The sequence below is a fragment of the Miniopterus natalensis genome, chromosome 19 (assembly GCF_054644295.1).
Source record: "Miniopterus natalensis isolate mMinNat1 chromosome 19, mMinNat1.hap1, whole genome shotgun sequence".
In the NCBI taxonomy this organism is placed as follows: Eukaryota; Metazoa; Chordata; class Mammalia; order Chiroptera; family Miniopteridae; genus Miniopterus; species Miniopterus natalensis.
This window is the reverse complement of record NC_142099.1, coordinates 6,032,978-6,047,699: the sequence shown is the minus strand read 5'-3', so window position 1 is coordinate 6,047,699 and position 14,722 is coordinate 6,032,978. Positions and strand designations below refer to the sequence as shown.

Genomic DNA, 14,722 nt, shown 5'->3' with positions numbered 1-14,722 from the left:
TGCTATGTTCTGGAGTGCATCAACGCAATGAAATGCTGTAGATGCCATGTTGGGCATCACCACAGGATGGAGTGGGACCCAAAAGAGAAAAGGAGAAGTGGGTGTCAAGGAGGGAGGAGGGAGAAAAGGAGGGAGAGTGGGTGTCAAGAAAAGCATCATGGAGACGTGTGAATTGCATCTTGCAAGATGAGTCACCTTTTCTAGGAGGAAGCTATTCGATGCAGAGGAACAGCATGAGCACAGGCACACCCGTCATCTTCAGAGAAATGCAAGTATTTCGTCATTACTGGTGCTGTAGGGTATGAGGGCGGGGTGGGGTGGGGATGGGGATGGTAGAGGAAAGACAGGCTGGAGAGAAGAGCAAGACTATGTGATGGAGGACCCTAGAGGCAACGGAGAGACTGCTGAAGTAGCATGATCACATTTGGGCTCAGGCAACAGAGAGTAGGAGCAACTGGTGAGGGGCCAGGCACTGGGTGCTTTAGTGTTGCAGAGTTCCAGAGGAGAAACGGAGGTGATCCGATCAGAGGCCAAGGCCATGGTAAGAGGAGGTAGGGCAGATGAGTGATGAATATATTCATTTATTAGTTGAGAGGAAGGTAAGGAAGACAGAGGGCTCGGGATAACTCCCAGTGTTCTGCACTGTCTCACAGAATATGGAAGAAGGGGGTGTAGGATTGGGCGTAAATAACGAGTTTGCTTTTGGACAGTGAGTTCAGGATGCCTGTGGAACATTCAGGTAGAGATGTGGAGAAGGTAGTTGGATGCACAGGTCCGGGGCTCATGAAAGAGATCTCGATTTGTGTGGTAGACAGTACTAGTGCTCAGCCACAACCAGATGTCCTCTCCTTTTGTCTCAGAGCCTCGCTGGTGGCTGGGTAGCGCCATGTGATGAGTTCTGGCTGCTGGACTATGAATAAAAGTGATGCCCCTTTTAGTTGTCACTTAATTGCTGAAGAAAGACCTCCTCTGACCCCATCCCCTCAGGGTGAGCATAAACCTACGTAATCTGGACAACCTACCTCTCCAGCAGTCTCCTGCCTCTCTCCTTCCCTTTCTGTGCTCCAGGACTGTTTTTCAAGGTGCCACGCTTTCTCATCTCAGGGTCTTTGCACAATGGTTCTCTGTCTTAACATCTCCCTTCCTTCAGATATTAAGCATAGTTTGTTCCAGAAGGCATTTCATGATCTCCTATACTAGAATAAGTTCATTTGCATGTGCCCCCATCACACCCCAGTGAGTATTAGGAACAGTGTCTAACGTTGTTCAATGTCTAGATTGCTAGACTGTAAGCTTGATGGGCAAAAATTACAGTCCTACTAATCCTAGTTTTGAGCAGTGCCTGACACATAGTGTGCTTTTCCTAAGTGACTATCAAATGAGTTTCCTGTTTCCCACTGAAAAGCTTCATTCTTTCAAGGCCCATCCTTACCTTGCTGGTTTCAGAGGGAAGTCTCCCTCCTGCTGAAGGCTAATTCCTCCACGTGTCACCTGAGTGTCACTTCCCACCTCGGGACTTGACTACTTCTATCATCCCTGCTATCTTTCGCCCTCTTCCTTCTATGGCTTTTCCTTCACAGCTATTATTTGTTCCAGCCTGTCTCATCTTCAAACAACATTCCTCTGAGCCCACCTGTGGCTCCCTCTAGTTACCATCTACTGGGGTGAGTAGTGTTCTGGAAATTAACCTACATAGGTCTATTTCCTCACTGCCTTTCAATCCCTTACCACCACTATAACCTATCTCCTGTCCCTGCCATTCAACCAAAGTGACTCTAAGGAGGGCCCCCAAAGACTCCAAGCTATTAACTCTATGGGTACTTTCAATCCTCTTAGTCTCCCTGAAAAATTGGCTCTTCTTACATGAAACTCTCTAGTCTGTTGACTTCACAGCTCCACTTTCTCCTGGTTTTCCTCCTATGACTGGCCATTTTCGCTTTTGCAGAATTTGCTTTCTCTGACACTGCTCTGACGTGTTCTTTCCTGAAACACCCCTATATTCCAAATCACAGGGAACAGTTCTCCCCTTTTCTTCTCTCTCAAACAAGACTGTGACTCATCTTAATACATCCCTTCTTCCAGATTCTCCCTACTCAAGTCCTACTAATGTTGCCTTGAGTATTTCTCACCAATTCCTTCCTTTCTATCCACACTGCCAAGGCCTTTAGTCAAGGTCTCCAATGTCCTTTAGTTAGAATGAGCCAACATTCTCTCCAAACTGCCCTCTAGTTGCTAGTGATTGCTCTGAAACAAGAATCTGCTCATCACTCCTCTGCTTCAGACCTTTCCATTGGCGTCCCTGTCCTCAGAACAAAATCTAACTTCTAAGCATAGCATTTAGGAACCCTAATGTAAATTCTTACTATTTGTTTCACTCTTAACTTCTTGAGTTTAAAAAATGTTACTCTTCTAGAGTGGCTTCTCTATGATCACAGATGCTGCTCCACCTTCCTGGACTCCAATCCCAACACTTTTGGCTGACTTCCTCTTTTTCTTAATGTTTTCTCTCTTTAAAAAAAATAAATAAAATCTTTATTGATTTCAGGAAGAGGAAAGGAGAGGGAGAGAGATAGAAACATCAATGATGAGAGAGTTATTGATCGCCTGCCTCCTGCATGTCCCCTACTGGGGAACAAGCTGGCAACCCAGGCATGTGCCCTGACCAGGAATCGAACTGTGATCTTCTGGATCCTAGGTCGACGCTCAACTGCTGAGCCACGCCAGCCAGGCTGACTTCCTCTTTCAAATGCCAACTCAGACATCTTTTCTGACCTGTTGTTTTTCTGCTCTCTCCATGTTTTATTGGGTGCTTTCATTGCCTTCTTGGGACTAGAATTTTTGCTTTAAGTATTACTCATCCAGGTAAACATTTGATAGGATAGTTGTGGTGGGTCATAACACGTCAAATTGCTTAGGCTGAACTACTTTCCAGAATTCTTTCTTGAACATTCTAGCAAGAGTGAGCCACAGAGATTAGACGGTGGGTGTGAGGCAGTGACATGTTGTCATCTGTTGGCTCACCCAGTTGTGCTGGGCCTGCAACTTCCCAACCTTTCCCTGGATCAGCCTCCAGCTTCTCTAACCTTTGGACCATGTACGTGTGATAAAGGACCTGGGGTTTTGTAGGACAATCTTATCATCAAGGTCAGAGGGAATAAAACTGACAATTTCGGTCGTGTGTGCTTATGATTTCCGTTCATTCCTACCCTCTCTCAATTTATATTCATCTTCCCTTCTTAACTGCCTGTTCCGTGAAGTCAAATCCCTTTATATAAACATACATCCTAGTAGATGGTTCTCTGACATTGTATCACACATTCTTGTTGCCTTTCTACTAAATTTTAAACTCTTTGAGGTAGGGACTGACTTTTATGTCTGTATGACAAGCGCAGGATGGTGCTTAGCATGAACTAGGTGTTTGTAACTGTTAAATGAATAATTTAGAACACCCCTGTTGACCATATCAAAATCTCTTTTAAGTAACAATAAAGATGTCCCTCTGAGTTCTATAGTAGATGGATATATTAGCCATCAATAAATATTGACCTAAATGATGTTACATAAATTAAAATCCTAGGAAGTCAAGAAAATAGCAATTACCCATATGATAAATATTTTCAAATATTTCCTATTATGTAAGTTGTCCACTTGTGTACAAGTAAATCTTTATGTAAGCATGGAAGAACTAAATGCAGACAAATCTACAGAAGGGCAGAACTTCCTGATTTATCTGCTGGATTCTTAAGAGTGACTTTACAATACACTGAGTCCACAATATTTTCCACTGACATACTACTAAAATGATAACAAAGTCAATGGTATGATTTGATGTACAATATTTCCTTTCATTATTTTAAGAATACTAAAAGCTTTAAATTGCCCATAACCTGTCAGCCAGAAGCAATTTACCAATAATAGTCTTATAAACAAGATTATCAATTTTCACCCATATGGCAAATGTTGAAATAATATTTCAGAAGATTATGCAATTCGAAAGACCTTGTTTCAACTGTTACTTTAGTGTAAGATGGCAGCATTAATTACAAATATAAACTATAACTTGGTAGTCTTTAGTCAGGCACCAAACTGTACGAAAAGCAAACTGCTTATTCAAAAGTGATCATGGAGCAATTCAAACTGCAGAACAAGAAGGACAGGAAACAGCTCACTGGCCAACACTGTTTTAATTTTCTCACTAGATGAAACTCACGTGCTTCATTTTAGGTGGGGTAAACTGTAACTCCAGCAGGTGGCGATACAGAAAACTTTTGTCACAGCCTAGTTTCCATTTGTCAGTCAAGTGTTTCTAGCTGTCTCCATCGGGACAGATGATTTACATAACTGGCTGTGCCTGAGCCTTCTTTGCAAGCAGCTTTAGATCTGCAATGCACTTGGCAATTGTCTCCTTTTCCTGTGATAGGGAAGAGAAATCTGGTTAGACCTTTCTAAATCATGGAAGGATATGAACCCTATAATTCTCACCTCCTGCAAGACCTTGAGTTTCCTACACAATCTCAAGATAGATTACTGGTTTCATCTGATCGACTACTAGGAATTATTTGTTTACAGAGGGAAGATGCAATTTATTTTAAGCAAGTCAAAAAAATCAGTTAAAATCCCCTGGCTCATAGCTTTTATAAGTGAAACGTATAGAGTTTGAAGCCAGATACTTCTGTAACCACATGCCACCAGTGTTAGCTTGTACAGCTATTAGCTGCTTGAAAAACACCAAACTAATGAACATTAGTAATACAGAATTGTTAAGAATAAAAATTAATTTATTTTCTGTACTTTTTGTATTTTCCAAGTTTCTTAAGTATATATTACTTTTATGTAAAAGATAGTTTAATCATGACAAAAGTAAATAAATAATGTAAATTCTAAAAAGAAAATCAAGTTTATGTAAATAATAGAAAACCTTTTTGTTCAAGACCAATACACCAGATGGTGGGGAAGAGGAAATGGAATGAAAATCATGGAATTAGGCAATAGAAGGGGCTCAGAAATAGCCTTGTCCAGTCTCTATGTTTTACAGAGAAATTAAATGTTGGTTAATGTTTCCCAAATGATGGAACTTGAACACAGTCTGCAACAACCAGTGTTCTGAACAAGTTTTCCACTGTTCCAACCTGAGCTAAGAGGCCCTTAACCAAACTTTGAGGAAGGAGGGAGCCACCGGGGCAGCTGTGCAGCGTTTTCTAGGTTTCACCATCCAGGAAAATCAACCAGAGCCTGTCTCTAAAGACTCCTGGCTAGTTATTCAATCCTAACAGAGCCATCAGCAGATGCCTGTCAAAGGCTTGTGCCACTCCAACTCCAGAAGCTTCAAGCATCATGTACCTGCTGTGCAGAGATGCTCTGCACCACGTGCTTCTCCACCCACTGTACCATGTGCTCTTGTTCCTTCCGACGCATCATATTCTGCACCGCGATATGATAGTCCAGGCGATTCTTTACCTCCTTGTATACTCTATGCAGCCGTTCCCGGTAAGTAACCTCCAAGGCCATAGCGATGTTATTCTGAAGCAAAATTAAGAAATGATGAAACTGTTTGCACAGTTGAAGGATCGCTTCCACTCTTATAGTTTCCAAATTTTCCTTTTATTGAGGTTTAACAGACATAAAATGCTACCTATGTAAAATGCCTTATGAGTTTAGGTCTATCTCTAAACCCTCTAACCTGTTGTGCCAATCTTTCTATTCATACACTGTACCACACTATATCAAGTTTATTCTAATTTTATAATGAATTTTAAAATTCTTGACTTCACTTTTTCAGAATACTCCTGTATATTCTTTTTACTTTTTCTATTAATCAATTTGTCCAAGTCCCAACATCTCCCCTTCCTCTGCCCCCCATCTCTTAATATTTTCTGTCTAGGAATGTGTTAAAGATTCAAGTAGAATTGATGTATTTATAACACTGAGCCTTCCAATCTTAGAGCCTTGTACCTCACAAGCACTTCACAAAGTAAAAAGATTATACATTTCTAGTTAAGTTTACTCCTAGACACCTTTTCCTAAATGGAGTATCTTCTTCCAGTATATTTTCTAATGGACTGCTATTTATATAAAGAAGGCTACTGATTTTATTCAATATTAATTTTGCATCCGGACACCTTGCTGAATTTGCTTATTGCTTTATGATTTATGCTGATTCTCAGGATTTCTAGGTATATAATCAGGTAATCTATAAGTAGGATTAACTTTGCCTTTTTGAATTTTTATACCTCTTGTTTCTTTCTCTTCTCTAATATCAACTACTGCCTCCAGAACTTTATCAAATTAATAACGGTGGTAGGATATCGTCATCTTCTAGTATGTGATGAGATCCTGACAAGTCTGCCTATCAAATGTAAAGGCTTGATGTATCAATCTCAAGTAGGCCCTTAACACTTTTCAGTGTAGTTCTTTAGTCCATTCACCCCTGCTCTTCTTTCTCCTCAAAACTCTCACATACCCTTCACTACTGTCAACTCTCAGCAAATGACCTTCCTTCCCATTCCACTGAGAAAAAGGGTGCGATAAGAATTCCCACCAACTTCTACCACCACACAAGCCAACCTGCCTGATCCTATACTCATACACGTAGCATTCCTGCCCGTAACTATGGTGGAGCTATCTATACTCTTGAAGCCACGCCCTCCACTTGTGCATTCTAGTCAAAGCCTTCTAGCCTACTGAAGGATGTCACTGAAGTAAATTCCTCTCCCCTTTCTTACATTAATTTTCTAACCTCTACCGGATGATCACATGCAATGATACCGTCCATCTTTAAAAACCCTCTCGGTTCCTGCACCCTCCCCTCCTAGCTACTAATTTCTTTGCTTACCATAACTCCCTGGCAATTCTGAGTTTGTAAAACTAACTCCAATTTCTTTTCTCCCATTTTTTCCCCTCCAACCTACTCCAATCACTTCACTAAAATAGTCCTTACCAAGGGCCCCAAGAAAATCCATGTTGCTAAATCCTACGGCAAATTCTTAGGCCCATTATTACCTGACCATAAGTAGAGTGACCACAAATTGAAAAAGTCCTTGTTTTTTCCCTTGTGTTCCAGTCTTACAGCTTTAAGTGCCAGCTGTAAGCTCATGACTCCCAAATCTGCAGCCTGGAATTCTCCCCATCAATTCCAGACTCACCTAACAGTCCTCCAATAACTCTACTTCACCAACTCACAGTCATTTTAAACCAATGCATACAAGACTAAAGGCTATTTGCAACAAGGCAATCAGAGTGGCCCTTCAAAATGTGAGATCATATTGCTCCTTTGCTTAAAAGCTTCAGTGACTTTCTCTCTCCTTCAGAGAACAAGTCAAAGTTCTTCCAGAAGGCTGTAAGACTGCATGATCGAGCCCCTGGCCACCTTGCTTTTCTAAATTCTCCTCTTCATCCATCTACTTCAGCTACATTGGCCTCCTTCTTTCCCTTGACTATACTGAGCAAGCTTCCAGGTTTAGGGATGAACTTACAATTGTTCTTTCCTCTGCCTGGAATACTATTTCCCCAGAAGTCCACAGAGCTTGCACTATCACTTCTTCACTGCTCAAAAATCACATTAGAGGCCTTTCTAGACTGTCCATTAAAACAGTAACTCCCTCATTCTAAAATCTCTTTCCTTTTAACATTAGTTTATTGCTCTACATAGCACTTATTACCAGTTGACACTCATGTCTTATTAATTTTTTTTCTGGCCTCCTCTCAACCTTTGGCTAGAAAGTAGACTCATGAAGGCAGACTTTGTTCTGTTCTCTGCTGTAACCCCAGAACCCTGGCCTGACTGGTGTCTCCAGAAGAGGAACTCAATAAATATTAAATACATAAAAAAGTTAATGACTATCATTTGGTTCTTTGAAAAAGCTACATCTTCAAAAGCCAGTTTTTGTGTGTACAAATTATGCATGAGGCAGAAAGCATTCTCTGGTTGTAACCTCAATATGCATTGGAAAGAGGGTTTAAAATTTTCTGAGGTTTTCAAACATCCATGTACTTAAGAATCTTTAGGAATCCTGTTTTTAAAAATACAGATTTTTGGATAACTCCTAGCAGAGGTTCTGATTCCACAGGACTTAGAATGGGTCCAAAGCCCTGCACCAAATGATTGATGCACATATGATGCTAAGAAATACAGGAAAAGGGCCATCCTCGTCAGGTACCTACTTTATCTTAACACCTCATTTTTAACTTCATAGGCGCTTCTATAACATAAAACCTCCTCATAAGGAAATCTCACTTTAAGTATCAGGCATAAAGTGTTGCGCTCAAAGTAAATAACAACAAAATACTTGGACATGTTCCTAAAGTGGATTTAGAAACAAAATATTTTAGGATCTAATTCTGCTCTGACTATGGTAAAAGCTCTACTGCTACCTGAATCTGCTTGTGAATTTGGAATGTAAGTATCAGATTTTCTTGCAGCAAATATGTTTCCTCATGACATGCCCTGGACACCGAATTCCATCCTTTAATCAGCTTAATTTAATGACTATTTTCTTTGTGTGGATTTATAACCTTTACTCTTTCTAATTTTAGGGTAATAATTCTAATCATTTGTCTGCTTGATAGGTCTTCAATATCTAAACAGCCATAACTGTCAAGCCCCCACCCAAATCTCTTTTCTAAATAAAATATGCTCAATCTTCAGCCATTCTTCATGTAAGAAATTCTAAATTTTTGTTTTAAATGCACACAAATGAGTAACTTCATTCTCCTTAGAAAGTTCTGAAACCTACCCTCTGGACATCAAAAAGGTAATGACGCTTTTGAACCAGTGCCTGCTGGGACTTCTCCAGATCAATTGCATCTTGGATGCCTTTGATGGAAGCCTGTTTTGCTTCTTCTAGTTGGGCAATTTTTTGCTGCAATTATAATATTTATAACAAAGATCAATGAAAGCACCAAGGGTAATAAAAACAGATTCATTTTATTTTTCCTCAAAGTTATAACCCTCATATATAAAAAAAAACCCCACAAAGAAACATACACATATATGAAGAAATGCACAAATCCTTAAGAAGAATTGCCCATGACAGCTACACAATATCTGTTGAATGAACAAAGCTACAAAAAGACTGGAAAAGTTTGGTAAATTTTCAAAAATTTATTTTGACTTCCAGTCTCAAATTAGTAACATATTAATGCCTGAAATTGTATTCATTATCATTAATTTCTAATTATACTGAATATTTATACAAATACATATACATTCATATCAAAAACATCACTTGATGGCCTTAATGCTTCTACTATGGTTTAAAATGGGAAACAAGGTTTATGGTTCTTACCTCATTGAGTTTATCAGCAAATTCCCCAATAGAGGCACCATATTTTTTAACTATATAGACAAGCAACCCTATTGTTGATATGGCAGAGATGGTTTCTGGAGTAACCACATATATTTCTTTAGATAGGAAATATAAGATAAGCCCAGTTCCGAGCACATAGGGTCCTAAAAGAAGAAAAAGTATTTTATGATGGATATGCTAGGTCTAAAAGGAGAAGACAAAAAGATACTTCTGCATTTATTAAGCTGAAGGCAAAGTTAAGTGATGATTAAAATAACTGGATTCAAAGACAGAACCCTGGGTTGCGAAGCATTATGGTAGAGTTGAGAGAACAAGGACCTGGACTCAAGAAAATCTGTCTCTACAACTTAGAAACTGAGCAATGTAAATAACCTCTGAGCTTAGTTTCCTTCTCTGTAAAATGAGAACAGTACCTCCTTCACAGAGCTGACGAAATTAAACATAATGTATGACAAGTGCCTAGCACAACTGCTCAACAAGCAGGAACTATTCCACAAAGATGTCAGGTAACTTTCAGAAATAACTTGTGTTGCAAAATGTACAATTTATTGAATGGGAACATTGGTCAGGATAAATTCTATCCACTACTGCTTATTTTTATTCAATAGGAACCTGAAACTGAAAATAAGAACAAAAAACAAACAACTATAAAGTAGTACATATAAAAAAGGAAGATCTGATACCAGGATTCTCAATTCCTGCGGCATCTTCAAATGCTTCAAATATAGCCTTTTCTTCCCTCACAAGATGCTAAGCAGACAAAGCGGGCCTTCAGGGCAGCATTTTACAGTGTTTCTGAGCAACACGAGCACCAAAGGATGTGAGGCTGTGTTAGAGATTAAAGGGCATGCTGCTGACCCTTGAACACTGCGGTGGAGGAGCGGGGAAACTGGGGTGCTGACTGGATTTCTGTGGTATATTGAAGAGGTAAGCGGCCACTAAAATCCTAGGTTAATATAAACCACACCATCCAAACATACTATCAAACACCGTGCAAATGCTTACCTGTCACACCAGTTTTAGGATAAAGGAACTGGAAGAACTCCTCAGGGATCAGCCCATGACGAACTTTGCCTCCATATTCAGGAAGAGGTGGTACAGGGGCAAGACTTGGCTGCCCAGTGTGAAAGATCCTGGTTGCCTGCAGCACCCTACAGGTAGCAGTTACACAACTTTAAAGCCTGTTCTTTAAAGAGAACACCGTGTGTAAACAGGAGAAACAATGAATGGGGATGAGGACTGGGGCGGTTTCCCAGTGTCAGAAAGAGAACAGACCAAGCATGGGAAGGTCAGGGTCTATTCACCAGCTGTGTGACCAGGGAAAATGACTTACATAAAGCTGTATGTAATCTTCTACCCAATACTAGAATCCCTCCTCTAAGTCTCATCAGTCATCTGTCTTCTATCAGCACTGAAATAAATTTAAGTACATAGACTGCAGCCAGACTATCTGGGTTCAAATCCTAAACCTGCCACTTGACTTTGAGCAAATGATGTAAACTTTTGTACTCTCTAGTTTCTCTAAGTAAAGGGGAAATAAAGGATACAACCTTATAAGGTGGTTGTGAGAATTGAGTTAATACACGTAGTGTTTAGAATGGTACTTGGCATTCGTTAAAGTTCTATGTAAGTGGTTAACTATTACATGCCTACTGTGTTGTGAGTTCCCTGATGGCAAGAACTTTGACATTTTGAATATTCTCTGTAGTAGGGTGTTGACCAATTCTAAGTGAAACAGGCTTTTTCAGTGTTAGGTAGTTCTAATTATGTTCACTGTTGAACTGAACTGCTACATATGTCTTTGAAACCTCCTTCCATTGGCTCTAATTTTATTTTTCTCAGTAAGAAAGACAACGTTCCTGTATCTGGGTTAAACATCTCACTCCTCTCACAATCCAATACTGATTGTCCACCACAAAGAGCTCTCTGGTTTGGTTTACAAAAATAAGGTAGTATACAGAACTGAATGTAATACTTAACATAGTATGACCAAATCACTCACTCTGCAAATATGTATTCTGAACTTGCTTTGCCATTATTGGGCTTGAACTACTGTATTATTTGCAAATTATTCTTGTATTGAAGTAGCCTAAGACTGCATTTTTAGTAGTTATAACAAACTAGTGTCTCATTAGGTTTCAGATGAAATAAAATTCACTCTTTTTCCCATCTACTGTAGCCCTTATCTCTTGCCTGAACTTAATCCAAAATCTGGTCTCTCTTCTTCTGGTCAAATACCCCTTAAACCTACCCCCCTCCACATGCTGCTAATGTTTTTAAAATGCAAGTTTGACTTAAAAACTCTCTAACAGGGTGTCTCCTGCCTACAGAAAAAAAACTACTTAATGTAGCACAGGTGATTTAGCACCTGTCAAATTTAGGCACTCACCTTCCACTATTCTCCTACCCTCTAGCCATATGGAAGTACTTAGAGCTCTCAATAACAAACAAAAACCAAAAACACACTTCATGCTGCTCCTTCAGCCTGATATGCTTTTTGCTTCATAACTACCAAGCCCAACCAGCCTTTAGAACATCTCAAGTATATCCTTTATAAAGGCTGCTCTAATCTTGGGCTAACATTCATTCATTCTACAAACATTCTCTGACTTTCTACTTATGTCAGGCCTTGAAAGCATAGCAACGAGCAAAGTCTCAGCCTTCAACACTCTAGTAGGGTGTGGGGAGTGCGTGTATAGATCCATATAGAATTTGAGGCAACTGTTCTAAGTTCTATGAAGAAAAATGGAGCAAGGTAAGGGGATAGGGAGCAACAGAGAATGGGGGAAAGACGTTTTCGGTAGAAGGCCAGAGGACATTTGAGCAAATGACCTGGGGGAAAGAGAACAAGTACTAAGATTCTGAGCAAGGAAAAAATAAGCTTGGCAGTTTTCAAAGGAAGAAGGCCAATAAGGCTACAGAATGAGCTAAAAAGACAGCGGAAGAAAATAAAGAGGTAGGATGGGATCAATTCAGTTTGGACCTTCTGGGTTATGTTAATTTGGATTTTATTTCAAATGGGATACGGAGCTCTGGAGGGTTTTGTGGGGGTGAGGTAAGGGGACTGACTTAATTCCTATGGCTCCTGGGAGAATGGCCCATAATGGGAAAGAAGAGAGATGAAAGGAGACTAGTTAAGAGACTACTGGACTAGCCTGGGTGAAAGTGATGGAGGGTCATACCCCAGGAATAGTGGAACTGGAAGAAGTGGTCAGAGTCCAGGTGTAATCTGGTGGGAGAGCCTTGCTGATATATTAGATACGGAATGTGAGAGAGAGATCGAGGATGTTCCTTGTATCTTATGTATGTGTTTTGTGTATTTTACTCATTACCTGTATTGTGATTATCTACTTGTCTGTATGGAATCTTTTTTCTCTCAAAAGCTGGAAGCAGTCAATTACAGCCTTTATTGCATACTCAAAAAACAGATTTAAGCCACTTTTTCAAGCCACTGAATAGTTATCAAATTTTACAAGATTTAGGACTAAAAACACCCCCGCCCCATGACACAATTTATGAAACAATATTAACAGTAACAGCTGCTAACATTTACTAAACACATACTATGTATCAGGCACTGTTTTTACAGTTTCACAGGAATTAAGTATTTTAATTTTCGTAACCCATAATGTACTATTATGTCCCTTTTGCACATGAGGAAACTGAGGTCACACAGCTGGTAAGTGGAGAGGCCAGGTGTACCCCTCTTCTAGCTTTGGAGACCTCACTCTAAACCAGTGATTTTCAAACTTTTTCATCTCATGGCACACATAAACTAATTACTAAAATTCTGTGGCACACCAAAAAATATATTTTTTGCCTATCTTACCAAAAAAAAAAAAAAAAAGTATAAAAGTATAATTTTGATTAATTCACACCTGATGGCTAATGCTGTGTTGGCTGTTTTCATTTTTTTATTTGACAATCTATGGGAAAAGAAAAGAGGTCAGCGGGACCTCATGTTTTAAAAATCTTTGCAGCACACTGGTTGAAAACAGCTGCTCCAAACCACCGCTCTATAGCTACCTCCTCTCTAGACCGTGCGAGTTCCATAAAGGCAGGTACTTAGCCTTACTCATTTTTCTATCTCCAGGTGGCAAATAAATACCGACTGAATCAACAGATTTCCCCTCACTTATGAGCTAGCAGTAAAAATACAACCCGATTCATTGTTTTACTTTAAAAAACTTGCTCTCCCATGTGAGATATGAAACAGGAAGCAACAAACAAACAAACAAAGCAAATAAATTCATAGACACAGACAACAGTATGAAGGTTACCAGAGGGGAAGGGGGGTGGGGGAAGGGTGTAGAGAATAAAGGGGGTCCGATATACGGCGAGGAAAGGAGACTAGACTGGGTGGTGAGCACACAATGCAACACACAGACGATGTATCACGGAACCGTGCGCTTTAAACTGTGTTATTTACCAATGTCACCCCAACAAGTTTAATTAAAAACAAAACAAAAGCTTGTTCTTGAGTATGCAAAAATTCTGATTACAAGAACTCTGATTCGCGCCGCGGCAGCTGTGTCTAGCTGAAGGTCACGGGGAGAGGGGCGGGGCTTAGGAGACATCAAAACCAGTTTATAGTTTAGTTAGAACACGCCACTTAAAAATCTTAACGTTTGCCGCTATGTGCTACGACGATGTCGTCCCAGGCAGTTACAAAAGCCCAAGCGTTTGAATTTTGCGCGTTCCAAAATTACCTAAAGAAAGGTAATTTCTGGCCCAAAGCGAAGACAAGGTCACCGAGAAGCGAAATGAGACGAAAAAAACCAAGGACGAAGGGGAGGATTAACCCCTCTCACTCACCCGGGACCGAGGAGGGCCGCGTTCTTCAGAGAGGGGGCTGCAAATACACAAGGCGCAGGTCAGCAAGGTCAAGGTGAAATGTGGTCTGCCCCTCCCTCGGTCCTCTCGGGGCCCGAACACTAAGGCCATTCACCCCCCTTTCCTGTCCCCCGAGACCCCACGCTCACCTTCGGAGCGGCGCTACTGACTCCCAGCTCAGGCCCAAGCCTCGCTAGCGTTTCTTCACCCGCTGCCTTCCACCCCCTCCGCGTAACCATGGACGCGCCTCTTTACGGTCACTCTGAAAGCCCCGACCAGGGTCTACCCCTCTCACCTGCTGTGGCTGCAGCAGAAAGCACCACCCGGGACAGCATGGTCAGCGAGGGTCCGCTCCGCGGCCTTGGCGTCCCGGTGACCTGCAGGGAGGAATCTGTCAGAGGCAGGGCAAGATGGTCGCTCGCAAGTCTCGCGAGGAGAGAACGCAAACCTCGTTCCCTTCTACTTCCTCTGGAATTTTTTTTTTTTCTCGCGAGAAGGGGCACAGAGCACAGAACCTGCAGTCGAGCGAAAGCGGGCTAGAGCTGCAAATCTCGCGAGATGTAGAGTGGCAGTCGCTTGTCCAG

General features: G+C 40.8%; 1 protein-coding gene across 1 annotated transcript; it reads right to left on the bottom strand.

Moving 5' to 3' along the window:
* Positions 1-4,165: 4,165 nt before the first annotated feature.
* Positions 4,166-14,553, bottom strand: ATP5PB (ATP synthase peripheral stalk-membrane subunit b). The gene is made up of 7 exons (XM_016223439.2): positions 14,434-14,553; positions 14,121-14,157; positions 10,311-10,456; positions 9,285-9,448; positions 8,733-8,858; positions 5,341-5,520; positions 4,166-4,411 (listed from the first exon to the last, which is right to left on the bottom strand). The coding sequence occupies exons 1-7, from the start codon at positions 14,471-14,473 to the stop codon at positions 4,334-4,336; spliced, it is 771 nt and encodes a 256-aa protein (XP_016078925.2). The 5' UTR covers positions 14,474-14,553; the 3' UTR covers positions 4,166-4,333.
* Between the last annotated feature and the right edge of the window lie 169 nt (positions 14,554-14,722).